This window comes from Planococcus citri, chromosome 2 (assembly GCF_950023065.1).
Source record: "Planococcus citri chromosome 2, ihPlaCitr1.1, whole genome shotgun sequence".
NCBI lineage: Eukaryota > Metazoa > Arthropoda > Insecta > Hemiptera > Pseudococcidae > Planococcus > Planococcus citri.
Genome location: NC_088678.1, coordinates 59277565 through 59305190, shown reverse-complemented (window position 1 = coordinate 59305190; position 27626 = coordinate 59277565). Strand labels below are relative to the sequence as shown.

The 27626-nt window shown below is 35.8% G+C and overlaps 1 protein-coding gene across 1 annotated transcript in view; it reads right to left on the bottom strand.

Moving 5' to 3' along the window:
- The window catches only part of LOC135836791 (TWiK family of potassium channels protein 7-like), a 96009-nt gene that overhangs the window by 17790 nt on the left and 50593 nt on the right, over positions 1-27626 (bottom strand). Inside the window, exon 3 of the mRNA XM_065351832.1 lies at positions 18012-18445. Coding sequence (XP_065207904.1) covers positions 18012-18445 — 434 coding nt within the window. The remainder of the gene's footprint in view (positions 1-18011; positions 18446-27626) is intronic.

Genomic DNA, 27626 nt, shown 5'->3' with positions numbered 1-27626 from the left:
CGACTGAATAAATTGCCATTTTTACATATACTCTCGTATGCTGCATTGGGTACGCAATGAGATGTATATTCTTTGAAACGTGACACTAATTTAGAAAATATAAAGCTGAATAATGGTTTTGGTAATTGTATTGAGAGTTTAGATAGGTAGGTACAGATGGAAGAATTTCTACTAAAATGAAATGATTGGCGGATCAGATGAAATAGCAATCTGAATTTACGACTTACGAGTACACGCTCTGATTTAAGCAAAATCAAACTACATAGATAGAGAGAGCATATTCTAAAACCTTCCTATTCTAAATTTTGAGAGTTGAGGTTGCATTTTCGGATTTTTGGAGAATTTTCAAAAATACCGTACCTAAATTAAAAAAACGTGTTTATGACAGTTTTTTCCCAACTTTTTCATTATATTGTTTTCAAACAAAATGGACTAATTGAATTATGTACTTCATTTCAATTCCCCTCTCCTTCCTCATTACTTCAAAAACTATACCAGTTTCAAACCATATTTTTAATTTTCTTCGCAAATTTCAAATCTTCCGAAAGTATGTAAATTAGTGAATTTTTGACCGATTTTTAAATCCCAGAAAAAATGAAATAAGGATGCGCCAAAAATTTGCGCAATTTTCCCAATTTTCTAGAAGTGACCAGTGATCGAAAAATTAAAAAAAAATGGGTAAAACTGTAAAAATAATCATTCGATGTTTTTGCATAACGAACGAGCAACGATGTGTTTATATAATTTGCAACAAATTTTCTTGTAAGTGTTTCAGATCAGTTCTAAGAAAATTGAAAATTCAAACCAATTTGACTGAAATTTCATCAATTATTGGTGATTTTTGAATGAATTTATATGCTTTTTAAAAAAGTGTTTACCTACATTAATTTCAACATGTTTTCTCGATAATTTTATATGATTCATCTTGTTGAAATTTCACAAGTTTTTTTATGATTTTTAATGAATTTATTTAAAAAAAAATTTCAAGTGGTTTTAGGTCTGGTACCTATATTATTTCTAATATTTTTACGATATTCTGTGCGAATTTTGGTAAAATTTAAACAAATTTTGCTGAAGCATCAACAGTTATGACGGTTTTATGCTTCTTTCTCTAAGAGATTTATGCCATTTCAAACTTATTTCAGCATAATTTTTTGGTATTTTATGCTTCAAAATTTAAATAATTATATTTTGTCCAATTTCATCGGCCTTTAGTGTTGCGTTCAAGCGTTTTTATTTCATTTTAAACTTGTTTTAATGCCAAGTTTTACTGAAGTTTTATCGAGGAAATTTTTTGAAGTGGACAATGCTAGATCAATGGAACATGCAAAAATTTATCACCAGGCAAAATTTCAAGTTCTAAAGTGCATTTTTCAATTTTTGCTAATTTTTTGAAAATCTCCCATCCACTGCAAAACAATTAACCCACCAAACCCGCAACATTTTGACCATATAGAAGGACCCATTTCTAATTTCATCACAATGTTGAATGATCTTCAAATCAATCCTAAAACTCTCATCCAAAAACCAATACTATACCCCCCTTGGCTTCTAAAGCCTCCTCAAGTCAATCTATACAGCTTATTAACTACTCAAAAAATAGCCACTCTCCATTAGTAATGAAACAGAACTATCTTGAACTGTTATCAGAATACAAAAAATTCAATCTTTGCTTTACAGATGGATCAAAAATACCAACACTTCACACAGGATATGCCTACTCTATAAATGATAGAATTTCAAATTTTAAAATCCATAACTGTTCTTCAATCTACACTGCCGAACTCACAGCTATTTTCCAGTGTCTCTGTGATATACTCACTTATGAATCAGAAAATAAGTCCTTCTTAATTCAAAGTGATTCCCTCAGCTCACTAACTGCTATCCAAAATATTTTTTCCGATCACCTTCTAATTCAAAATATTCATAAAACTCTATTTGACTTACAAAATTCAAACTTCTTCATACAGTTTATGTATGTACCCAGCCACGTTGGAATCTTAGGAAATGAAATTGTAGATATTAATGCAAAATCTGCCACCACCCTTTCTCCCCTTATATTTATCACAGCTGACGACCTCAAATCTATCTTCACCCAAAGCACACTTAAGAAATGGCAAAACTTTTGGTCCCTCCAAACCACAAACAAGCTCTATAACCAGATTGAGAATTGGCCACACAAAAATCACACACAATCACCTCTATGAAAAGGCCCCAAAACCCATATGTCAGTTCTGCCTGTCAGAACTTATATCTGTCCAACACTTACTATTTCACTGTCCCTTCTTACATCATCACAGACTATCCCTACAAATAGATGAAAGATCCCTATCCATACCAGACGACCCTTCCGAAATTGAAAAATTCTTAGACCTAATTAAAAAACTTGACCTTACCAACTCGATTTAAATCTCACACGACGACGGGTGTAATAATCAAGTAATTACAAACACCAAAAAAAAAATTGAGCCAAAAATGAGGAAAAAATCAAAATTTTACCAAATTGACCTGGAAAGCTGAAAGTTGGCTTGTACTCTACTTTTGACTTGCCAAATCCATTGGAAACGGTTCCAACCCGTTTTGAGCAGTTCTGGAGACACCAGCAGATTTTCGAAACTTGAAATTTATGAATTCAGATATTACATACCTACTTACAACTTCATTTGATGAAAATTTTGCAGAAATTTCAATTTTAAAAGTTTACTGGAGGCTCCAGTAATTTCCAGAAAGTCGCTGGAGGCTGCGAAACGGCTTGAAATCTACCTTTAGTTTACTTGTTAACGTTTTGAAATTGGAGTGCAGAGTAAATTTTCGATTTTCAGCTCTGTTTTGTAGCATTTTTTTGAAATTTCCAGCAATGAAAAATCTGCTGGAAGCTTTAGTAGTTTTCAAAAAGTCGCCAGAGGCTCCAAAACGACTTGAAATCTACCTGCAGTTGACTTTATAGCGTATCGAAATTAGTTTTGCATAGAATGAATTTCGGATTTCCAACTTCATTTGATGAAATTTTGAGGAAATTTCACGTTTCAAAAATCTGCTGGAGGCTCCAGAATTGTATTGTTCAAAACGGTTTGAAATCGTTTCCAATCGATTTGGCAGGTCAAAAATAGGGTATATGCCAAATGTCAGCTTTCTAGCTCAATTGGGTAAAATTTTGATTTTTTTTTCATTTTTGGCTTAAATTTGATTTTCAAAAATTCACTAAAAATCGAAAAATGCACCTCAATTGAGTGGGGCTGAAATCTCCCACATACTTCTTCCTCAGCATTCCGAGTGGATTAGAGATGGTTTCGACAGTTTTGGAGTTTTCAGAAACGTTTTGGAAATTCCAGGTTTTCATATAAAAAAAATCGTCCTAAAATCTGTTAAAAATATTAATTTGGAATTTTCAAAATATCGAATAAGGCTCCAAAACGGTGTAAAACCACTTCCAATTGACTCAACAATTCGTACTGGAGGCTAAAGAATGGCTAGAAATAGTGAAATTTGGATTTGGGTAATTAATATTAGTTTTGGGACTTATTTTGGCCATTTTTATTGATCAAGTAGGTACGTACTTTTAAAAAAAAGCATAAATCGACAAAAACAGTCAATTTTGAATTTTCAAAAATTCGCCAAAAATCGAAAAATGAACTTGGGCATTTGAAAATTTGGTTTTGGGGGTTTTAGACAATGCTCTTTCCAAAAATCGTGGTCCCGTTCAAATCGGTGTGTGACACCTCAAAAGGTTCCTTTGTTAGTTGGATATAACTTTGCAGAAATTTCAACTTTCGAAAATTTTATAGAGGCTCCAGAACTTTTTCAAAAACACACGAAGCTAGCTGCATACTATATAAGTTGGGTGAATTTCTGATTTTTTCCATATTTTTGTCCCAATTTTGATTCTGAAAAATACGCCAAAAATCTAAAACTGGTTTCGAGCACATGAGATTTTGGATGGTGGAATATTTTTTCATGTTCTTTTGATCTAGTGTAATCCAGTTCAAAATTTTTTCCGCCAGCTGAGCACCTTTCTTTTAAGAAAAAACTTCTGTAGGTAGGTAGGTACTATGTATTCATCATGCTAATATAGTTAATAGAAATAATCTGGAAAATGAAGCGAAAATAAACACGGTTATTAACGATGGAAAATCTCTCGTACATCGATCGCTAGTCTATTTTTAATATCTCTCAAGTTTTCAAAGTCGTCGAATCCAACCACAATGCTCATTTTAAGCTGATTTGTATCGACATTCGACGAAAAAGACGTCTAGGGCGTTTTTCTCATCTCTCTCGGGGCAAACGACCTATACCCATATCGCAGTTTAAAAAATATTTAGTTTGTTTGCGATTTGCGATCGTACATCAAAGTTGTTGTTTTCGCGTCTGTGAAATTTGTATGTATAAAAATGCAAGGAACCATTCGAGCAAATTTCTCTTGTAAATTGTGAAAAGTTTGCGGTGTAACAAACGCTTTCCACTCGGATTGCTTTTCAGCGTGCGAGATGTACGAGAGTACGTTTAGGGAAAAAAAGACGTGTATATTTCAATAAAATTAATAAAAGAATCGTTCAACTCTTTCTTATAAATAAATTAGACGCTAAAACAATAATATTTTATAAACTTTATCAATAAAATATAGTTATAGACTTTTGCAGATATAACTTTTCGTCTCTCGCTCGCCATTCGGGCTAGTCAAGCGGGTAATTTATGGGTGGAAAACAATGTTCGCACTTTCCAAAACAAGATTAATTTCGCGCGTGTTCTGAACTTTGCAACTTGTGTTTAACGGTACCTACCTATATAGAGGGACATTTCCCACCTTTTATTGAAAGGCCCGGTATAGGTTGAAAAATGTACAAATAATGATCTAACTGCGGGTATCTGTAGGGTTTACTTTATTGCGAAGAGATTTGCGAGCAACGTCGGCCACACCACTGTGTGCGGTGATTTAAATTCAAAAAGTTACGAATAAATTTGGCACGTTGATGGCGGTTCACCGGAGTGGAAATATTTATACGCAGGTGAGATTGGAATTTTTTGGCGGAGGCGTTGTAAAAACGTTGATAGTTCAATTATTCGTTCTCTCTCTTTTAGATGAAAAGCGCAGACAGAGAGATAGAAAGAGACGTACAGTACAAGTACAGGTTTAAAAAAAAAAATGATAAAACTGGCAGGGAGATCATTTTCATGAACTGTTTTCCAAACCTGCTGCGAGAAAAGAGAGTTTTAATGATTTTGCAGAGATATTCGCATCGCTACATAAAGTAAAATATATTTCAGAACTTGAAGTGATTTATTTGCATAAAGCGTTTGAAGTTCGATCCTATGTAAATTCTTATATACCTTTGGTTTATTTTCAGACTGATATTGCCTAGCAAATCGTTCCATGTAGCCATTCTAGCTTACGAGTAGATATATCATAAAGTTATGACGTCACTTTTATAAAAATCCATCCAGATGAGATGTTATATCTATGTAGGTAATTGAAAATTTTCCTCTTTTATTCCATCTCTCTTTCTCTCTCCGACTACCCTTTTTCCTCCGTCCAAACGTCACGTATCACAAAGAGAATGTGAAAAAATAACTATTAAATGGTCGTATCGATTTCAAACAAATCCATTTAATTCGTTTATACGTTTCGAATACGCTATTAAAAAAAATTAAAATTTCAAATACACCTCCCTTCGTTTTTTTTTTAAATTTCCTCTCTCGCGTCAACAGACTACACCTACCTATTCCACAAAAACGAATAAGTTGGAATTTTCGTCTTTCAAATCAACTCGAAAATTTAATCGTTTTATTTTAACGTGTTTAAATAGATTATTCGAAGTTTTAATTTGTTAGGTACTCTTTTTTTTCTACTTCCTTGCCGGATGAATGGAAAACTCGGGGAAAGTATTTCAAAATAACGTACCATGCGTAGGCGCGCTTGAAAAATAGAAAACTTGGCGAATTGTTGATTAATATTTTGTAAATTTTTTATGTAACCGGAGATTCGGAAAAGTTGGAAATGAGTTATTGATTATAAAAGTCTATTTAGGTACCGTGTAGATAAACAAAATTATCGGAAAACGACGATGAAAATTTTTATAAGAAATTAAGTATAGGGATTGTTTTTTATAAGAAGGATTTTTTTTGCGAGTCATCTTCGGGATTATTTCGTTTCATTTTTTGAGAAATCTTCAGGAAATTAGTTTCGTGGTTAAAAATGACTAATTAACATATTATTTTATTTATGAACTTCGAGTTTTTTGTAATATTGAAATTTTCGCGACTCGAATGAAGCTCATCAAAGAATATATTTTACCATTCTAATAGATTTTTAAACATATTTTATACAGTTTTTTCCATATTTTTCAGAACTTTTTTCGAATATTATCTATCTCCATTGGTAGGTACCTGAGTGTCAACGGTTTTAAAATGAGCGATTTCCAGTAGATAGAAGCGTTCTGGAGAAAATCTGGCACTGGAAAATGAATTCAGCTCGCCAAAAAACCTCCATAACCGAAATACCAATTCGATTAGCCTCCAAAATCAAATGTTCTATTTTTCGAAAAAAAAACACATCATATTTACGGCAAACTGGTTATGCAATTTTATTAACACGTCGATCTGTTGCTGGTAATATGCTGGTTTGGTTGGAAGATTTAACTACCTATTTTTTCCATTTTTGAAGATGATTTTCGACTAGTTCGAGGTCACCGTGTTCGGTTCTGGCGTCAATTTTTCGTACCTATCGCTCCTTCAAAAATGTTATCAACTTATCAATTTCCGAAGAATTTAAATTTTCATGATAATGACAAGTCCACAAGCAATTTGAACGGCATTCTCGCGGTCTACCACCTCGAATTATCTACTCAAAAAACGGCACAAAAAATAAAATGTTTGAAAACGATTATTTTTTTAAATCAATTTTGACCCTCAGAAGTAGATATAGGTAATGCTTCTTTTGTTTTTCTATGTCATTTGAAACACATTTTAATATCTAGTATTTCGGGAAATTTCTGCTGAAATACTTTCAAGAAACTTTTCTGAAATTTCATCAGTTTTTAGTAATTTGAATGATTCCGATGTTTTCAAAGTGTTTTAATGTGATTTCAAACATGCTCGAATATTATTTTACATCCTTTTTGTAGAATTTTGCCAAAATCAGCTAATATTTCACCGTTTTTTCGTTAATGATTTTTATGTTAGGTATGTTCGTATGTAAGCATTTTCTGTCATTTTAAACGGTTTTAATGACGTTTTATGCCATTACCATTGAAATATTTCATCAATTTTTGGTGGTTTTTTAATGATTTTAGTGCTTTTTATGCAGGTGGTTTACCTATACCAATGTCATTTAAAACACAGTTTGGCGGTATTTTACTATTTTGCTAGTTTCGCACAATTTCATCAATTTTCTATGATTTTTTCTGATTTTTATTTTTAGACTTTTCATTCCATTTTCAACTTTTATTTTTGCGAAGTTTTCAATAAGCAAATTTTGGCAAAAGTTTCTGTTATTACGTATTAGTCATTGATATTTTAATTAAAGACTTCTATGCAGTTTTCAGTATTTTAATGATATTTTAAACATGGTTGTGGCAACACTGCTTACCTACCTATATGTAATGTATCGTACATGTATGTATCTTATCTCAAATACATCATTCCTACTTTGTACTCTCACTGAATACGCTACATTGGCGACGAGAGAAAAAAAGTCATGAAAATAAGTGAATGTATATGTTAAAAAGTGCCGAGTTCGCGTTATCATCGTGAAAATTGGTAATAATTACGTGAAAATTTTTTAATCGTATCGTAATGAGTTAAAAAAAAACCATCCAAAATGCCGGCGGAACCTCAAGAAATTAAAATCGTACAGATTATCGGCGATCCGCCTAAATATGAAGGCAAGTGGAGCTTGTTCAAAAAACAGCTCGAAGTGTTTTTTCGCATGAACTCAATCGAAGATGATAAGAAAACGTATATTCTGCTCAACTCCATCAATAGTCAAATGTTCCAGTTGATTACTACTTTGGTTTCGCCTAAGGAACCTATCGATGAGAAGTATAAAGACATTGTTGATCTCGTGGATAAACACCTCGACCCAACACCAAATCCGATCGTCGAGCGTCATAATTTTAACATCGCCAAACAAGAAACCAACGAGTCAGTTCCTGATTTCATCGCTCGACTACGTAAGTTAGCCACCACTTGTGATTATGGTACTACTCTCGATAATCAGCTTCGCGATGCGATAGTCCGAGGCATAAGAAACTCTGATACTAAGAAAAAACTCTTCGAAAAAGGGAAGGACTTGACATTAAGCCAAGCACTTGAGATCGTGAAAAGTTCGGAGACAGCCGAGCAAAATACCAAACAGGTCAATGGTGAAACTCCGAGTACCAGCTCAACCGTTTATTTTCAATCTTCAAGTGGCTCAAATTCCCGCCAAAATAAGTGCAATAATTGTGGCAGAAATAACCACTCAACAGCTAATTGTCGTGTTCCTAAAACCAAATGTGATTATTGCGGTAAAAACAACCACCAATCGAATCGTTGCTATTTTAAAAAAGATTGTAGTGTATGCGGTCGAAGCAATCATACGCGTGACAAATGCAGATACCATGATCTCAGCTGTAATTTCTGCAAACGTAAAGGTCACTTGGCAAATGTGTGTCGTGACAAAGCTAAAAATAAGTCATCCGAGCGGAACTCTGATAGGGAAGTTGCAACAAGGTCTGCTAAAACAAAAAGCTCTAACCTCAATTTCCAAGAGGACGACGACGACATCGATACTGAACCATGGTCCTTGTATTCAATCAATGATGGGAAGAAAAATCCTGAGGTATTAGATGTTGTACTCGATGGTATTAGCCTAACTATGCAGATCGACTCCGGCTCAACGATCTCTGCCATGAGCCTAGCTGATAAAACGAAATACTTCCGTTCCAATAAAGTTCATAAAACCTCTCGATGTTTCAAGGATTACATTGGCAATAAAATCGAGCCTGTTGGCTACATAATTGCTCAGCTTCGACTCAACTCGAGGGAAAAATGCCCGGCAAAGCTGTACATCTTCCAAAGTGGCGGTCCTCCATTATTAGGTCGAGATCTGATGGAGTTACTGGGTATCCGTTGTCACTTAGTGACCCAAGGTGGTAAAATTAACCACATTGAAGAGTCGGATATAGTCAAAATGATCCGCGAAAAATACCCAAATGTCATAGCCACTAGTGATAATATTGGAAGGTATAATAAAGAACTCCTGCATATTCCATTGAAAGTAGATGCAAAACCAATTTACATTGGTCCAAGGCCATTACCATTTGGCCTCAAAAAGCTGGTAGAAGAAGAAATCGATCGTTTGCTCAAATTGAAAATTATTGAACCAACGGTGTACAGTGAGTGGGGCACGCCGATTGTCCCACTGCTCAAGGATAAAAACTCAGTAAAAATTAGCGGTGCTTACAATCTTACGGTGAATAAAAACATACTTACTGAGCACTTTCCAATTCCGAGGAAAGATGATATTCTGGCGGAAATCCGTCCAGGGTGTAAATTCTCCAAGTTCGATTTAAAATTCGCTTATCAGCAAATGGGCCTTGATTTACAGTCGCAAGACCTCACAACTATTACAACTCATATTGGCAACTTTAAATATCGAAGTCTACCTCATGGTATAAGCATTGGCCCAGCAAGATTTCAAAATACGATGGAAAAACTATTAGCTGGTATCAAAGGGCTATTCAAATTCTTCGATGACTGGTTAATTGCTGCTGAGAACGAGGAAGAACATCTTAAAATAATTCACGAAGTCCTCCGCAGGTTGTCCAATGCTGGATTACGAATCAACCTAGATAAATGCCGATTTTTCGTCTCAGAAGTTACTTATTTGGGCCATAGAGTCAGCCAAGAAGGCATCAAACCTCTTGAAAAACGTGTTCAAGCTATAATTGATCAACCGAAACCTCAAACAGTGAGGCAAGTTAAAGCATTTCTAGGTATGGTAAACCATTATTCCAAATTTATTGAGGCGAGAGCCAATATGCTAAAACCATTGTACGAATTGTCAAATAGTGAGAAATTTTATTGGGATAAAGATTGTGATGCTGCATTTGCTAAAATTAAAAAAGAAATTGCTTCAGATAAACTCTTAGTGCATTTTGATGAGAATAGAAAATTAATTCTAAATTGTGATAGTTCAGAATATGGTATAGGTGCAGTCCTATCTCATGAGATGGATGATGGGTCCATCCGTCCTATTGCATACGCATCACGCACTTTATCCCAACATGAGAAAAACTATTCTCAACTTATGAAGGAAGCGTTAGCTATTATATTCGGTGTTAAGTACTTTCATCAGTTTGTATATCTAAAAAAGTTCGTTATTGTTACTGATCACAAACCGTTAACTGCTATATTTGATAAAAGTAAAAACAGTGAATTGAGTATGATGGCAGCCAATAGGGTTTTGAGGTGGAGTATGTTTTTGTCAAATTACAATTACGAAATTCAATTCACCAATTCTGAAAACAATTCTGTAGCTGATGCTTTAAGCAGATTACCTTCGAATGCTAAAAACACTGATAATCCTGACGATAATATCAATTCTCCATTTATCAATTTTTTCGAAAGTGTATTCAACGTTGAGGAGTTCATTGAGGAATCTAAAAACGATAGTATTCTAAGACAGGTGTATAATTTTGTAAAAAAAGGCAAATGGCCTAAGTTTAAAGTAAATAAAATCGAAGGGGATTTGAGAAATTACTACTTGTGTCGTGATGAAATTTATATTGAAAATGGGTTGCTGTATAAAAATAACAAGTTGATTGTACCTAAAAAATTGCAACTCAAAGTTCTGAACGAATTGCATAGTACACATTTTGGTATCGGTAAATTAAAAAGTACTGCTAGATATTATTATTATTGGCCTAATATGACGAGTGATATTGTTAATTTAATTAAGAATTGTAGTAATTGTCTCGAAAATGGTACAAATGTGCCTAAAAATAAGATGGAATCTTGGCCTTATCCTAGTAAACCTGGTGTTAGATTACATGCTGATTTTTGTTTTTATAAAGGTAAGAATTTTTTAATTGTAATAGATGAATATTCTAAGCATCCTGAAATTTATTATATTTCTAATATTACCACTGATATTACGATTCAGTGCTTTCGTGATTATTTTGCTCGTTGGGGTATTCCCAAGCTTTTAGTAACTGATAATGGTACTCAGTTTACCGCGAACGAATTCATTGAATTTTGTACCAAAAATAACGTAAAGAAACTTTTCTCTCCACCTTATCACCCGCAAAGTAACGGAGCTGCTGAAAATTTCGTTCGTACTTTCAAAGATAAATTTGTTAAAATTTTACACCCAAAATCTGATGCTAACGATAGTGAAATTAATAGGATTGTAAATAGTTTCCTATTCGATTATAGAAACATGGTTCATGAAACCACAGGCAAAACGCCTAATGATTTACAGTTGAATAGAAAGATAAGGTGTAAAAATGAAGTTTTAAGTAACGTAATCAGGCAACAGGCCAAACAAAAGAAGAATTTCAAAGGTAAATCGAGTAGTATATTTAAAATTAATGATGTCGTTTATTTTCGAAATTATTCTGGTCAACGCAATTGGGTGAAAGGTGTAATAATTTCACAAATTAGCAGATTTATTTTTGCAATAAGAGACAAGAATGGCATTAACGTAACTCGCCACGTAAATCAGATAAAAAAATGTACCCAAGAGTTAGATAAAAACGAAGCTGAATCGAATGTTAATGTAAACGTAAAATCACCAAGTATCGAAGATAAACCGAGCCAAGCTCGTTGTAAACGAAAAACTATTGTAATTAAACCGATCGTGTCTAATCCTGTAACGAGTCCTAGTACTAGTAATGTTCCGAATAATTCTTCTGCAAAAGTTTTACCTAATAGAACTAGGCAGAAACCTGCCAAATACAATGATTACGTATAAACGATTCAACGAATGTAATGTATTGTTAATTGTATTAAATTGATGTATGTAATGTAAAATGTAATTGTATAGTATTGTAAAATTTAATTTTGTAATTAGAGGGGAGGAGTGTGGCAACACTGCTTACCTACCTATATGTAATGTATCGTACATGTATGTATCTTATCTCAAATACATCATTCCTACTTTGTACTCTCACTGAATACGCTACAATGGTTATTTAACAATATTTTGTGCAACTTTCACACTTTCGTCAACTTCCACCAAATCTGATTAAAGTCATTTTTTTGTAATTTCTACCAATTTTAATGCATTTTAAGGAAGTTTTTCAACGTTTTTTTGAAACAAGTTTTAATGACTTTTATTCAATTTTACTCAAATTCTTCTAATTTTTTTTTTTGAAATTTCATCAATTTTTGAATGCAATTTCAACATGTCTTTAAGTTTGCATGTTGATTTTGATGGAATTTCATCAGTTTCGGGTAGATATTCGTTAATGTTTTTTTTAAAAATTACCTGGGTACTTTTTACATTTTGGTATTTTTATTAACAACATTTTATATATGTACCTTCACAATTTTTATGTTAACTATGATGAAATTCCATCAGTTTTCAATAATTTTCTTGAGATTTTCTTCGACTGGCTACTGGAGTTCTCAGAACCACTCCTATACACTTATTATATCAAGAAGCACCTGAAATCCTCTATATAATATTAAAATTCAACCTTTCCAAATTCTTCATTCACCTTTAAAACTATTGACTGTCTCTCTCTATGCCTATGGCTCATATCTCCATAACGCATCTTCTATTCTAAACTCTATTCAGCTACTTATATACTTTTCCCCCTTTCTATCTAGAAAATCCTGCAAAAACTAAGAAAAATCTTCTCTCATTTGATACATCATTACTGGGATACTCTCAACTTGACGCTCAAGTCAACAATGACATTATTGCTCAATTATAATGATTTCATTTTGTTGCACTCTGATGGGTCAAAGTACAGTAGAATCTCGAAGGTCCTAACGTGGGTCTGAGAACACCCACTAATTGAAACCGTATCTGTCACAACCACAGTTTCTTAAAATTCTGATTTTTTGATTTTGGCAAGAATTTAGGGTAGGCTTTTTGTTCGTCTTTTGAAATTTTTGGAAATATTTAATTTGGTGTTTGTCTCAATCACAGGTCCTATTTACTTGGGTCTGAACACACCCACTGATTAAAACAGTGTCTGTTTCAAACACTGGTCATAACTTGGGTCTGAATACACTCACTGATTAATACAGTGTCTGTCTCAATCACAGGTCCTATTTACTTGGGTCTGAACACACCCACTGATTAAAACAGTGTCTGTTTCAAACACTGGTCATAACTTGGGTCTGAATACACTCACTGATTAAAACCATGTCTGCGTCAATCACATGTCCAGATGTGGGTCTGAAAATACCCACTGATTAAAACAGTGTCTGTTTCAAACACAGGTATAAACGTACGTGGGTCTGAAAACACCCACTGATTAAAACAATGTCTGTCTCAAACACAGGTACAAACGTGGGTCTGAAAACACCCACTGATTGAAACAGTGTCTTGTCTCAAACACAGGTACAAACGTGGGTCTGAAAACACCCACTAATTGAAACAGTGTCTGTCTCAAACACTGGTCATAACTTGGGTCTGAATACACTCACTGATTAAAACCGTGTCTGTGTCAAACACATGTCCAGATGTGGGCCTGAAAATACCCACTGATTAAAACAGTGTCTGTCTCAAACACAGGTACAAACGTGGGTCTGAAAACACCCACTGATTGAAACAGTGTCTTGTCTCAAACACAGGTACAAACGTGGGTCTGAAAACACCCACTGATTGAAACAGTGTCTGTCTCAAACACTGGTCCTAACTTGGGTCTGAACACACCCACTGATTAAAACCGCGTCTGTTTCAAACACCGGTCCTAACTTGGGTCTGAATACACCTACTGATTAAAACAGTGTCTGTCTCAAACACTGGTACAAACGTGGGTCTGAAAACACCCACTGATTAAAACAGTGTCTGTCTCAAACACAGGTACAAACGTGGGTCTGAAAACACCCACTGATTGAAACAGTGTCTTGTCTCAAACACAGGTACAAACGTGGGTCTGAAAACACCCACTAATTGAAACAGTGTCTGTCTCAAACACTGGTCATAACTTGGGTCTGAATACACTCACTGATTAAAACCGTGTCTGTGTCAAACACATGTCCAGATGTGGGCCTGAAAATACCCACTGATTAAAACAGTGTCTGTCTCAAACACAGGTACAAACGTGGGTCTGAAAACACCCACTGATTGAAACAGTGTCTTGTCTCAAACACAGGTACAAACGTGGGTCTGAAAACACCCACTGATTGAAACAGTGTCTGTCTCAAACACTGGTCCTAACTTGGGTCTGAACACACCCACTGATTAAAACCGCGTCTGTTTCAAACACCGGTCCTAACTTGGGTCTGAAAACACCCACTGATTGAAACAGTGTCTTGTCTCAAACACAGGTACAAACGTGGGTCTGAAAACACCCACTAATTGAAACAGTGTCTGTCTCAAACACTGGTCATAACTTGGGTCTGAATACACTCACTGATTAAAACCGTGTCTGTGTCAAACACATGTCCAGATGTGGGCCTGAAAATACCCACTGATTAAAACAGTGTCTGTCTCAAACACAGGTACAAACGTGGGTCTGAAAACACCCACTGATTGAAACAGTGTCTTGTCTCAAACACAGGTACAAACGTGGGTCTGAAAACACCCACTGATTGAAACAGTGTCTGTCTCAAACACTGGTCCTAACTTGGGTCTGAACACACCCACTGATTAAAACCGCGTCTGTTTCAAACACCGGTCCTAACTTGGGTCTGAATACACCTACTGATTAAAACAGTGTCTGTCTCAAACACTGGCACAAACGTGGGTCTGAAAACACCCACTGATTAAAACAGTGTCTGTCTCAAACACAGGTACAAACGTGGGTCTGAAAACACCCACTGATTGAAACAGTGTCTTGTCTCAAACACAGGTACAAACGTGGGTCTGAAAACACCCACTAATTGAAACAGTGTCTGTCTCAAACACTGGTCATAACTTGGGTCTGAATACACTCACTGATTAAAACCGTGTCTGTGTCAAACACATGTCCAGATGTGGGCCTGAAAATACCCACTGATTAAAACAGTGTCTGTCTCAAACACAGGTACAAACGTGGGTCTGAAAACACCCACTGATTGAAACAGTGTCTTGTCTCAAACACAGGTACAAACGTGGGTCTGAAAACACCCACTGATTGAAACAGTGTCTGTCTCAAACACTGGTCCTAACTTGGGTCTGAACACACCCACTGATTAAAACCGCGTCTGTTTCAAACACCGGTCCTAACTTGGGTCTGAAAACACCCACTGATTGAAACAGTGTCTGTCTCAAACACTGGTCCTAACTTGGGTCTGAACACACCCACTGATTAAAACCGCGTCTGTTTCAAACACCGGTCCTAACTTGGGTCTGAATACACCTACTGATTAAAACAGTGTCTGTCTCAAACACTGGTACAAACGTGGGTCTGAAAACACCCACTGATTAAAACAGTGTCTGTCTCAAACACAGGTACAAACGTGGGTCTGAAAACACCCACTGATTGAAACAGTGTCTTGTCTCAAACACAGGTACAAACGTGGGTCTGAAAACACCCACTAATTGAAACAGTGTCTGTCTCAAACACTGGTCATAACTTGGGTCTGAATACACTCACTGATTAAAACCGTGTCTGTGTCAAACACATGTCCAGATGTGGGCCTGAAAATACCCACTGATTAAAACAGTGTCTGTCTCAAACACAGGTACAAACGTGGGTCTGAAAACACCCACTGATTGAAACAGTGTCTTGTCTCAAACACAGGTACAAACGTGGGTCTGAAAACACCCACTGATTGAAACAGTGTCTGTCTCAAACACTGGTCCTAACTTGGGTCTGAACACACCCACTGATTAAAACCGCGTCTGTTTCAAACACCGGTCCTAACTTGGGTCTGAAAACACCCACTGATTGAAACAGTGTCTTGTCTCAAACACAGGTACAAACGTGGGTCTGAAAACACCCACTAATTGAAACAGTGTCTGTCTCAAACACTGGTCATAACTTGGGTCTGAATACACTCACTGATTAAAACCGTGTCTGTGTCAAACACATGTCCAGATGTGGGCCTGAAAATACCCACTGATTAAAACAGTGTCTGTCTCAAACACAGGTACAAACGTGGGTCTGAAAACACCCACTGATTGAAACAGTGTCTTGTCTCAAACACAGGTACAAACGTGGGTCTGAAAACACCCACTGATTGAAACAGTGTCTGTCTCAAACACTGGTCCTAACTTGGGTCTGAACACACCCACTGATTAAAACCGCGTCTGTTTCAAACACCGGTCCTAACTTGGGTCTGAATACACCTACTGATTAAAACAGTGTCTGTCTCAAACACTGGCACAAACGTGGGTCTGAAAACACCCACTGATTAAAACAGTGTCTCTCTCAAACACAGGTACAAACGTGGGTCTGAAAACACCCACTGATTGAAACAGTGTCTTGTCTCAAACACAGGTACAAACGTGGGTCTGAAAACACCCACTAATTGAAACAGTGTCTGTCTCAAACACTGGTCATAACTTGGGTCTGAATACACTCACTGATTAAAACCGTGTCTGTGTCAAACACATGTCCAGATGTGGGCCTGAAAATACCCACTGATTAAAACAGTGTCTGTCTCAAACACAGGTACAAACGTGGGTCTGAAAACACCCACTGATTGAAACAGTGTCTTGTCTCAAACACAGGTACAAACGTGGGTCTGAAAACACCCACTGATTGAAACAGTGTCTGTCTCAAACACTGGTCCTAACTTGGGTCTGAACACACCCACTGATTAAAACCGCGCCTGTTTCAAACACTGGTCCTAACTTGGGTCTGAATACACCTACTGATTAAAACAGTGTCTGTCTCAAACACTGGTACAAACGTGGGTCTGAATACACCTACTGATTAAAACAGTGTCTGTCTCAAACACTGGTACAAACGTGGGTCTGAAAACACCCACTGATTAAAACAGTGTCTGTCTCAAACGCAGGTCCTAATGTGGATCTGAAAAAAATCCAACCTCTTTTAATTAATGTATTATCATAAAATAAGCGGTGCCTCTAGCCTCGTAAGTGTACACTGCAAAGTGACCAACCAACAGTTCAGGTACTTATGTTTGAAAATTATTTTCATAATCTCACAACTTCCCTCCCATGTATACTATGTACCTATCTTACAATACAATGATTGGAATGTGCATACTGCGTACATTTGAACTGCTCTCTAATCCATAAAATAAACCCAAATTCCCTTTTCCGCAGTTTAAACCACCCAATTCGACTTCCAAATCCGACAACAGATAGGTATTTAGATAAAAAGGTGAATTGTAGTGCGGGGGGGGGGGGTGAAAGGGGATTGATATGAAAAAAAATGATAAAAACACACCATGCATATCATTTGTATAGTTTTCAAGGACGTTGAACGCGATTCCGATGTTATTTCTCCATTTAAACGCACCGTTTACCAGATAGGTACACATGGGAACATTATCGTATCAGGCAAATACACGTTCAATTTCCATGATGGAAATTCACTACGGTTGTTGTTATACCTACAAACGTCAGGTAGACCGTGACACGAAATTTTTTCCGATGTAGGGAATTCATTTGATAAATTGTTCACCGTAGCATGGAGCGTTTAACGAGACAGACGACATTCAACGTTGAAAGTACTTCAAGCTGACACTTTTTGAATTTAATATTATCAGGAAGAAGAAGAAGAAGACTTCGAGATAAAGAAGTGAAGAAGTAAAAAAAGGTTATCCGGCGGCATTTTAATAACTTATTAAAGTAGTCGAAGTTTTTTTTTTCAGCTTGAAAAAGGAAGCTTTTCTTTACCACAATAAAAAAAAATACCGAGAACCATTTAAAAGAAGAATAAAAAGAGCCGAATAATTACCAACTGTTGTAAGAAGACTCAACGAATAAAGAAAACATTCGCCGAGATTCCAAAATGGCGGATTTCTCTTCCTATATGACTGGTAATTCTTGGTGTGACATTCGCTCATCGCGGAATTATCATTTTTAATGGTTAATTCTTCGAAAAAATAATCTTGCAAATGGGTTATCTCTTCTCCGGCTAATTTGGTCCAGTTGTCTTTGTACAGTACGTTGAGATTTTCCGTTATTTTCCATAACCTTTCGACTGATTCTTTTATTTTATCATCTTTGTGCGATCCGGTTGTGCTTTTCGTAAAATTATAACTCTGACTCCATTTTCTTCCGCCTTCGAGCACGTTGAACGCAACCGCGCCGATCATCAAATACGATAATAATAGGATCGTTAATCCGGGAGCTGATAAAATGAAAATCTTCACCTTCTTCGTCAATTTTCTGCAACAAAAAAAATTCAGATATCGTTATTCATCCCGGCAGGAAATCGACGAAGCTTGGAGTTTTCCTCGCATTTGCGAAAAAATTTAATAAGCTACCGAAGCGGCGCACATAATCGCCAAGGGGGAAAGCAACGAATTACCCGCCAGTTAAATTAGAAAAAATGAATTAAGCCGCACGTTCTCATTACGTACTATTTTCATTCGGTGATTTATTTTTATTTTTAAACTAAAAATATACGAAAAACGGCGCTGCCTTTTTTTTTCAATTGACATTCGTGATTATGAAAGGTTCCCTTTAAAGTATGAAATTACTGTAGGATAACCTTTGTTATTTTGGTATACCGCTGGTAGAATAAAAATAAAACCTTTCAGCAGTATTTCACAAACGGCATGGATGTCTTTTTTTCTCTCATTTTCATTTTATTTTTGCACGTACAAAAGAGATTATTCGTACATTTATGGTACTGGGAACTCCTACGTTGTATTTATCAGCGTCAATAAATACCTGAATTTTACACCTCATACCTCGAATTACGTAATTTTATTCGCTAATGTCGAATGAGTTGCATAATTGCATATTGTGTATGATCAAGGAGCTCATTAGGCAATTTATATGACCTCATATGGTTGCTATGAACGCTTTCATGTATGATAAGTTGCCTAACTGGCGGAAATATGTTTGATTCGAAGAGCACAATTAGATACTTACCTTTGGTAAAAATAAAGCATTGTTTCAGTTTGTAAAACTAAAATAAAGACGCATGAACCATGGTATGAATAAGTTCATCATCTCAGATAGAACACAAAAATAGGGATTACACGTTTACAAACCTTTAGAATTACAAAATCTAATTTAGTCACCAATGCGGCTTACTTACCTATCTATATATTGACCATATTGTAAGAGATAAGCATTACCTAACTTTAAATCTTGCTTTACATTTCCCCAAGGAATGAAAAGACCAATACCATTTCTTGCTTATTTGTACTTACTTATGGTATAATAATGTAAAAATTCTGTCTTTTTGGATCCTACACTTACTAATGTAGGTAGATAGAGATGCTTTGTCACTTTTCCACATTGCACAATCTAATTACTTTTTTATTGTTCAAAAAAAAGTGCATATTTTCGTAACAAAAAAAAAATTTATATACCCATCACAGAAACATCAGGAAGAAAAAACAACATTTAATTGAGATCGTTTTAAAAAACCTACTGCCTTAATAAATATTCCAACAGATGTACACCTAATTTGAGCATTTACAATGAAAAAAAAGAAATATTACTCTTTTTCATTATAACGTTGGCTCGTAAACTTTAATGCAGCGTTGGAAAAAATAAAGTACGGTTATAACTTCATTCTGTGTAGTACACTTTCTCCCCTCGAGTGAGTTTCATCTGAAATAAACACGAAGGGAGAAACTAGTGAGACCTAAAATCAACCCGTTTTGAGTAGAATTTTTTTAAAATTTGTGCTTTGTTAGTTTATACCTGGATGGAGCCGGAAGTGATGCGTGTCAGTTGTCTATGTTCCAATTTTAAGGCACCAGTAGGCGTTTTTTTGAAAGGCGTGTAAGAGTAAACAGCTTTTTTTGATAGTACGTAGTAACTTTAAAAGTGGGTTAGTTAATTTTATACTTATATGATACAACCTGGAGGTAGTTTTACTTATTTTAAAAACACGAAATTTGGAAGTTTCTTACGCAAAGTGGTTCCAAAAGTACGTGTGTACCTATCAAACTTCTTATTTTTTTAGCCTGATTTTTTTTTTTTTTTTTTGGAAATCGAACAATTGAGATTAATTTTTGTATCCGAAATCAAAAATGCCTCAGTTATACTGACATTTCAAGAAAATTGTATACAATTTGTTTTTTTTATTTAGTTTGTTGACAAAAGTAAGAATCCTTGACCGGCAATTTCTAACATGTTCAAAATCAGGAGTTTACCGGACACTTTCCCGAATCCGAGATGGAAAGCTTAAAAAACTCGACATGCACCACTAAGGTTATTTTCACGATAGTCCTCTAAATTGTTCCCTTTGAGCCCTTCTTTTTTTCAGACGCCTTATGGAAACTTTATTGGTTAGAAAGTTTAGAAAATTATTACTGATTGTTAAATTTGAAGAAGCTTGCGATGAAAAAAAAAATCGTTGGAAGCTCCAGATCAGTTCAGAACTGCAATCAGTTGGTTCGAAAGATAAACTCACGAAGGAATTTCAAAAGGTGCCTGTATTTGATTCGAAAGAGGCAGCGATTTCTTAGAAAAAAACATGATTTACCCCCATGGCAAAATTTCAACTAGCCGAATTAATTTTTCGGTTTCTTGGTAATTTTTTGAAAATCCAAAATTGATTATTTTTTAAGATTTATGTCTCCCCTCCCCAGAAATACGTTTATTTAGTGGAAAAAAAAATGAAAATTATATAGTTCTGAAACTAATATCAATTCCATGAAGCAAATTTTTTCCTCTCAGGCAATTCTGAAGTCTTCAGCGTGATTTTTGGTATGTTTTTGACTACTAGCATATTTAAATGCAAAAAAATCCAAAGCAACAAAAACCTTCTGTTTGTAGAGAAATATTTTAAATTTTCACGAATGACACGTATCTTTGTCTAAAACCATCTCCCGATCCGAATTTCTCCATTTCGAGCTCTTCAGTTCTGAAGCTTCCAGCATGATTTTTGATTTCGGCAGATTTTTGAAATTTTTCCAGATGCCATGAAAATTGATTTGAGTCGCTAAAAATCGAGTTGTGGTTTATGCTTCACTTCCACCTGATATATGAGTTCGTCCACATTCCAGAATGATTTCCAAAATGATTTTTGAAATAGGTAGAAAAATCGGATCCGGGGGGGGGCGGCGTAGGATTTAAAATAATTTTCAAACATTTTCTTATGAACAGAAAATGTTTGTTGCTTTGAAAAATATTGGTACAAAAATACACTTGAGATATCCACCTAGAAACTGTCTCGAATGTGAATAACTCGTTGAACAGGTCGAAAATCAACCACAATTTGATTTTCAGAAGCCTAACTTGTTTTCTACACTTCCTGGAAAAATTCAAAAATTTTGAAGGAATTGTAAATCGCTCTGGAGGTTCCAAAACGGCCCAAAAAAGTGAAATTGTGATGAGTAGGAGTGCCTGAACCTCCTCTATGGGAAATATTAGTGTAATTCTTCCATAAAAGTGGTAAAAACAGGTATACTAGTTAAATTCTTTAGATCTTTCGTCCGATTCGAAGATCTAAAACCAACGCGAACCACTTCTAGTTTAGCGACTCGAGTAAGCTAATGCTTTTTGTCAACGGTGAAAATACAAAGGCAGGCAAGGGCCACCCCCCTCATCCCCTAATAGTGATGTTTCCATTTATTGGTTAATATGTGTTTAGCCCAATTAACTATAGACACTGCACCTGGGCCCTCTGGGGAAGACATCCAACTGCAGGCAATGGGGAAAAGGGACGGTAGTAAAATCTTGTGTCATGCCAATTTCTCCCACTGGGTGCTTTTGGCTGCGCTGTACTTCAATCTGCAGGCAACGGGGAAAAGGAATGATAGTGATATTTTGTGTAGTGCCAATTTCTCCCGCTTAGTGCTCTTGGTTGAGCTGTATTTTGTTCAAGAAAGAATTCGACTACAGCGCAGCCAAAAGCACCCAGCGGGAGAAATTGGCAGGACACACGTAATTCAGCCAATATGGCCGCTAGTTGGATGTCTTCCCCCAGGTGCAGTGTCTATAGAATTAACATAAATTAACGTGATGTCGTTTCAATTTATGGTTTCTTGGATCATCTCTTTATCATCTGGACATAGAAGAGATGTACCCAATTTTTACATGTTGTCTTTCTACCAATAGCTGCTGCCGCACCTAGTACCTATTAGAGGATGCAAGGGAGAGGTAGTCAACATGTACAGAGTTAGGGAGATGTTGAAATACCTTTCCTAAGGGTTGCATTCGCCCATCTTCAATTATTTGTAAAAATATTGAAAAGGTGAGTGTTTAACAGTCATTAATTAATATTTTAGGCGAGAGATATGATTTTAATGTATCTACGATTGATCTGCCATACCTTTTATGTGCAATTGCCAGGTTTTCCTGTGAACATTGTAATTTATCTAGTCAGATTGGCATCTGACTGTAGAAGCAAGGTAGTATTTGCCTTGCTCACACAGTCACGAGATAAATAGTTATTTTATTTAATATTTATTAGTTTAATTTTGCTGAACTGTTTATGATTAATAATTACATCATTAAACGTGTATAAATTGTTCTATGTATCAAGGTGTTTTATTTCACTTTGAGACCTTTCTGATGTATGTAGTTGAGACTGTTAAGGATCTAAAAACCTACTCTCGGAGGTAGTCAGGTAGAGGAGAATCATTCCCTCCATAGGGAATAATTCTTGGAAAATCCCTACCCAGTGCTTATGATAATTCTTACCATCTCTGATCTTTATCACTATCCTTTTTACAAAATTTGGTTCGTAGAATTACCAAGTTTAATCATATTTACTGAATAAATTGGCGTTCATTTTGGAAAATAAATAAATCTCTAAAAATGGTCAATTTTTGGATTAAAAAAAAATCACGTTTGGATTTCCAAAAAATTACCAAAAATTAAAAAGTTGATTTGTACCTTCAGCTAGAATTTTGGATACGAGAGATTCAAACAATGATTTGTTTAGGTACTTACAAAAATTCTCAAAAATAATATCACGCATCTGGATTAAATTTTCGAATGCTCGTTCAATAAAAATCTTTTCTACTTTCTGTCTCAAACTAAACACTCACATTACTTCTACCAATGAGGAACATTCCTGGAAAAGCATTCCACACTCAAATTTAAACTAATCTAATGAAACTACAGAGCAAAATATTCACCCGATTTTTTTCTTCTTCAAACACCAAGGCGGTGCGTTTAACGAAATAAATTCCAACACTCTTTAATGAAACCATCATCCTTCCCCCGTTGATTCCCTTCTGCCACCAACGTGCTATTTTACGACTGAATCCGACTCGAAAAGAAACGTTTCCACTAAATTAACTTCTTGAAAGCGTTAACAAAAGCCACAGTTTACACATATGTGTAATATTTGTTGCCTACTCGCATCGCAAAGCGCGTTTCCTCGTTTGATACGAGTATATAACACACGGTATATGTCATATAAGGAGGTGAAACATGACGACGATACGAGTATTTTTACAACTTCACACATGACAAGAGTATCTAGTAACTAGAGGATGGCTCGAGTCGAGTCGAGTACCGAAATGTAAAAGCTTTTAATTGCATAAAGTGGCCAACTCGTTTCGCATACTGATAAAGTAACATTGAAAATAAACACGTCGGCTTGTCGAGTTGTTAAACGACGCGAATGGCGTTGAATATACAGATACACGCTCGCGAGCATGACACTTTTGACGACGGAATTAAATTACGCCAATTTTTAGGCCGAAATGTCTCCTTTGGAACACGTATTATTTTATGATCCTTTTTCAATTTCCATAGTCACATTTTTACCAATGGAGATGGCACGTGCGTTGCGCACTCGACTGCCTTTTCTCGCCATTCATCGCCGCAACGTTCCAGACATTTGTTTGGCAATTTGCACGCGATACCGAGTTATTTTTCCGGTTTAATTTCGCGCTCGCGTACAATTTTCGGTACACGACAAAACACTGCTGTTGAATCGAGGTTATATAGCGCGTAAATATGATTCGCAGATATTTCACAGCTTGATACAACGTACAACGACGATGAGAAACCCTCCCCCTTCCCCCCGCAAAACGTACAGAAGGAAATTTTCACCATCGTGGAACACCGAAACAGTAAAATTTTACGAGACCGCAAGTTTCGCTTGTTTAAAACGCGATTAAAAAAATGTAAAAAAATAAATTGCCCACGGAATTTAGAAAATGGCCGCTTTTATGGAGGCTCTTTACGTTCGGGCGTTATTTCAACGAAACGTACCGTTACGTATAAAGAAAGGCGAACAAAAGCGCAGAAAATTCTTGATACGTTTTTCGCAACTCGACGACGACGAATTCACGTTAACGTAATAAACCTTAACGTACGCTATAACATCGGTGACTCAATTTAGATAAAAATAAGACGCCGAAAAACGTGTTGCTTCATAAGTAGTTCTCCGGTATACATCGCATCGAGCTGTCTCGCCGTATAGCATATACGCATTTATGCGACCGAATAAATGTTTTTTAAAATATCGCAACCGCACGCACATACCGCACAATCGAATCTTTACACCGGAAATGGTATACATCCGTCGACGAGTACGTTTTACCAACCCCTTACTCGGCAGCCTGGCTCTCACAGACGTGAAATTTTTCACTCGTTTTCGTCCGCTTACTAGATTTACCGTGTAATTTCTTTTATTTATGCGCACCCGAAGAAATGTCGAGCAGTTAAACTGTCTTTTAATATATTTTTAACGCGGCTTGTTTCGCTTTTTCACCATCTCTTCTTCTCTTCCACCAAACCATAACGTTCAAACTACGCGCTTATCTTCAAGTTTTTCGCGCCAACTTCTACACGAAACCGTCATCGTTTCAGGACCATGTCGTCTTTCAGTTTTTTACCCTTCTTTTTCACCCTCCCTTCTTTATTATTCTTTTCAACTTACTACTTTCATTGTTACCACTCATGTTTGCCTTTATCTTGCGCTTGTCTTACTACATCATTTTTAATTACCATCAACCCCCTTGAAAGAGGCCCGCGTCATCACGAGTTAATCTCACATCTTTATGGTTGTTTTCTTCCTGTCAAACCACAAACATCGCAGGGTATTATGGAGAAAAAAAAAACTTTCTTCACAAATTAAAATACTAACCGAAATGTCTATTTCTTCGGTTAATTAGAACTTCCACTAAATTTAGGTCCAGTTTCGATTTTAAAACTATAGTAGTTAGGTATACCTATTGAAAGATATGCTAACTGCGCAGATTCCATTTGCTTGCGTAAACTATTCCGGATAATCATTTTTTAAAAAACAGATTTTCATCCCTCGTCAAAATACCACGATAATAAAATGATGTGTCAAACGACTCAATTTGCTTTAACGTTCGATAAGTTGCGTAATCCGCTTTGCGTTGAAGTAACTCTATACCCTCCTATAAACTTGAAATCGGTAACTTCTTCGGCGTATAAGTGAAAAAAGATATCTATCCTACTTGTTGCTGGTGGTTATTTTATGGCTGGATCGTGTTTACCCCTTCAAAATACATCTATAATTATGCAGCATAAACTAGGTACATTTACGAACTGAGGTAGCGTTTGTCTTGTGTTAAGCATGTATGAAAAGTAAGTCGGGGTAATCACCGATGAAGTGATTCCTGGTACTAACATGTCAAGAATGAACATTTTTGCAACCTAGATACCTATTAAAAATTTAAAAAGATGACTGAAAATGGTTGTTTTATCATAGTCTTGGAATGATTCAAGGTCTGTGATGAAAAATTTTTCCTGAAAAGGTAGGCGGGTTCTGCGCCAGGAATGAACAATTCCGCGTTGAATTGCCTCAGAATGACCATAAATGGAATAGAGTCGTTCGATATTCTTTCCTTCGCGTTCGAAAAAGTAATCCTTAAATTCGAATAGTGAGGTTGGGACCTCCCTTCCCCCCACCCCCTTTACAACGTCCTCCGACAGGGATTTTTTCCTATTTTTGTGTAAAGTGACGAGATCGATTTAGAAAGTTAGAAAAGTGTATTGTGAAGTAAATGTTTGGATTTTCCTCAAAATTAGGACTACTTACCTATACTTCCGAGAAAAAATTACTTATGAATATTTTATTAAACTGGTTTTTAATTTAGACCTAAGTACAGCAATTGATCTTTTTACAATCGAATCGAATCATTTACGAACAATCAGCGATTAAGTAAAATGAATTGATTGATTTCTTGGTGAATCATTCGCGAACGAGTTGATCAGTAATTACTAAATCATTCGCGAACGAATTGATTGACTCGTTCGCGAACGAGTCACTTGTACAAATCGATTCGTTCGCGAATGAGTCGATTCGTATTAGTGACTCATTTGCAAAAAAATCGATTCACTTGCTCAATTTTTGGTGAATAATTAACGAACGGATTGAATTATTTTTGTGAGTCATTCACGAACGAATTGATTCGTATAAGTGAATCAATCGCGAACGAATTGATTCGTATAAGTGACTCGTTCGTGAACGAATCGATTCGTATGAATGACTCATTCGCGAACGAATCGATTCGTATAAATGACTCGTTCGCGAACGAATCGATTCATATAAGTGACTCGTTCACGAACGAATCAGTTCATTTACTCAATTGTTGATGAATCATTCGTTAACAAATTGATTTGTATAAGTGAATCGTTCGCGAACGAATCAATTCGTATCAGTGACTCGTTTGCGAACGAATTGATTCGTATTAGTGACCCATTTTTAAACAAATCGATTCATTTGCTCAATTTTTGGTGAATCATTCACGAACGTATTGAATTATTTTTTGTGACTTATTCACGAACAAATTGATTTGTATAAGTGAATCGCTCGCGAACGAATTGATTCGTATAAGTGACTCGTTCGCGAACGAACCGATTCATTTAAGTGACTCGTTCGTGAACGAATCGATTCATTTACTCAATTGTTGATGAATCATTCGTGAACAAATTGATTTGTATAAGTGAATCGTTCGGGAACGAATCAATTCGTAAAAGTGACTCGTTCGCGAACGAATCAATTCGTAAAAGTGACTCGTTCGCGAACGAATCGATTCATTTACTCAATTCTTGATGAATCATTCGTTAACAAATTGATTTGTATAAGTGAATCGTTCGCGAACGAATCAATTCGTATCAGTGACTCGTTTGCGAACGAATTGATTCGTATTAGTGACCCATTTTTAAACAAACCGATTCATTTGCTCAATTTTTGGTGAATCATTCACGAACATATTGAATTATTTTTTATGAATCATTCGCGAACGAATTGATTCGTATTAGTGACCCATTTTTAAACAAATCGATTCATTTGCTCAATTTTTGGTGAATCATTCACGAACGTATTGAATTATTTTTTGTGAATCATTCGCGAACGAATCGATTCGTATTAATGACTCGTTCGCGAACGAATTGATTCATAAATTAAAGAATTGATCAATTCGTTGGCGTTTGGCGAATGGTTATT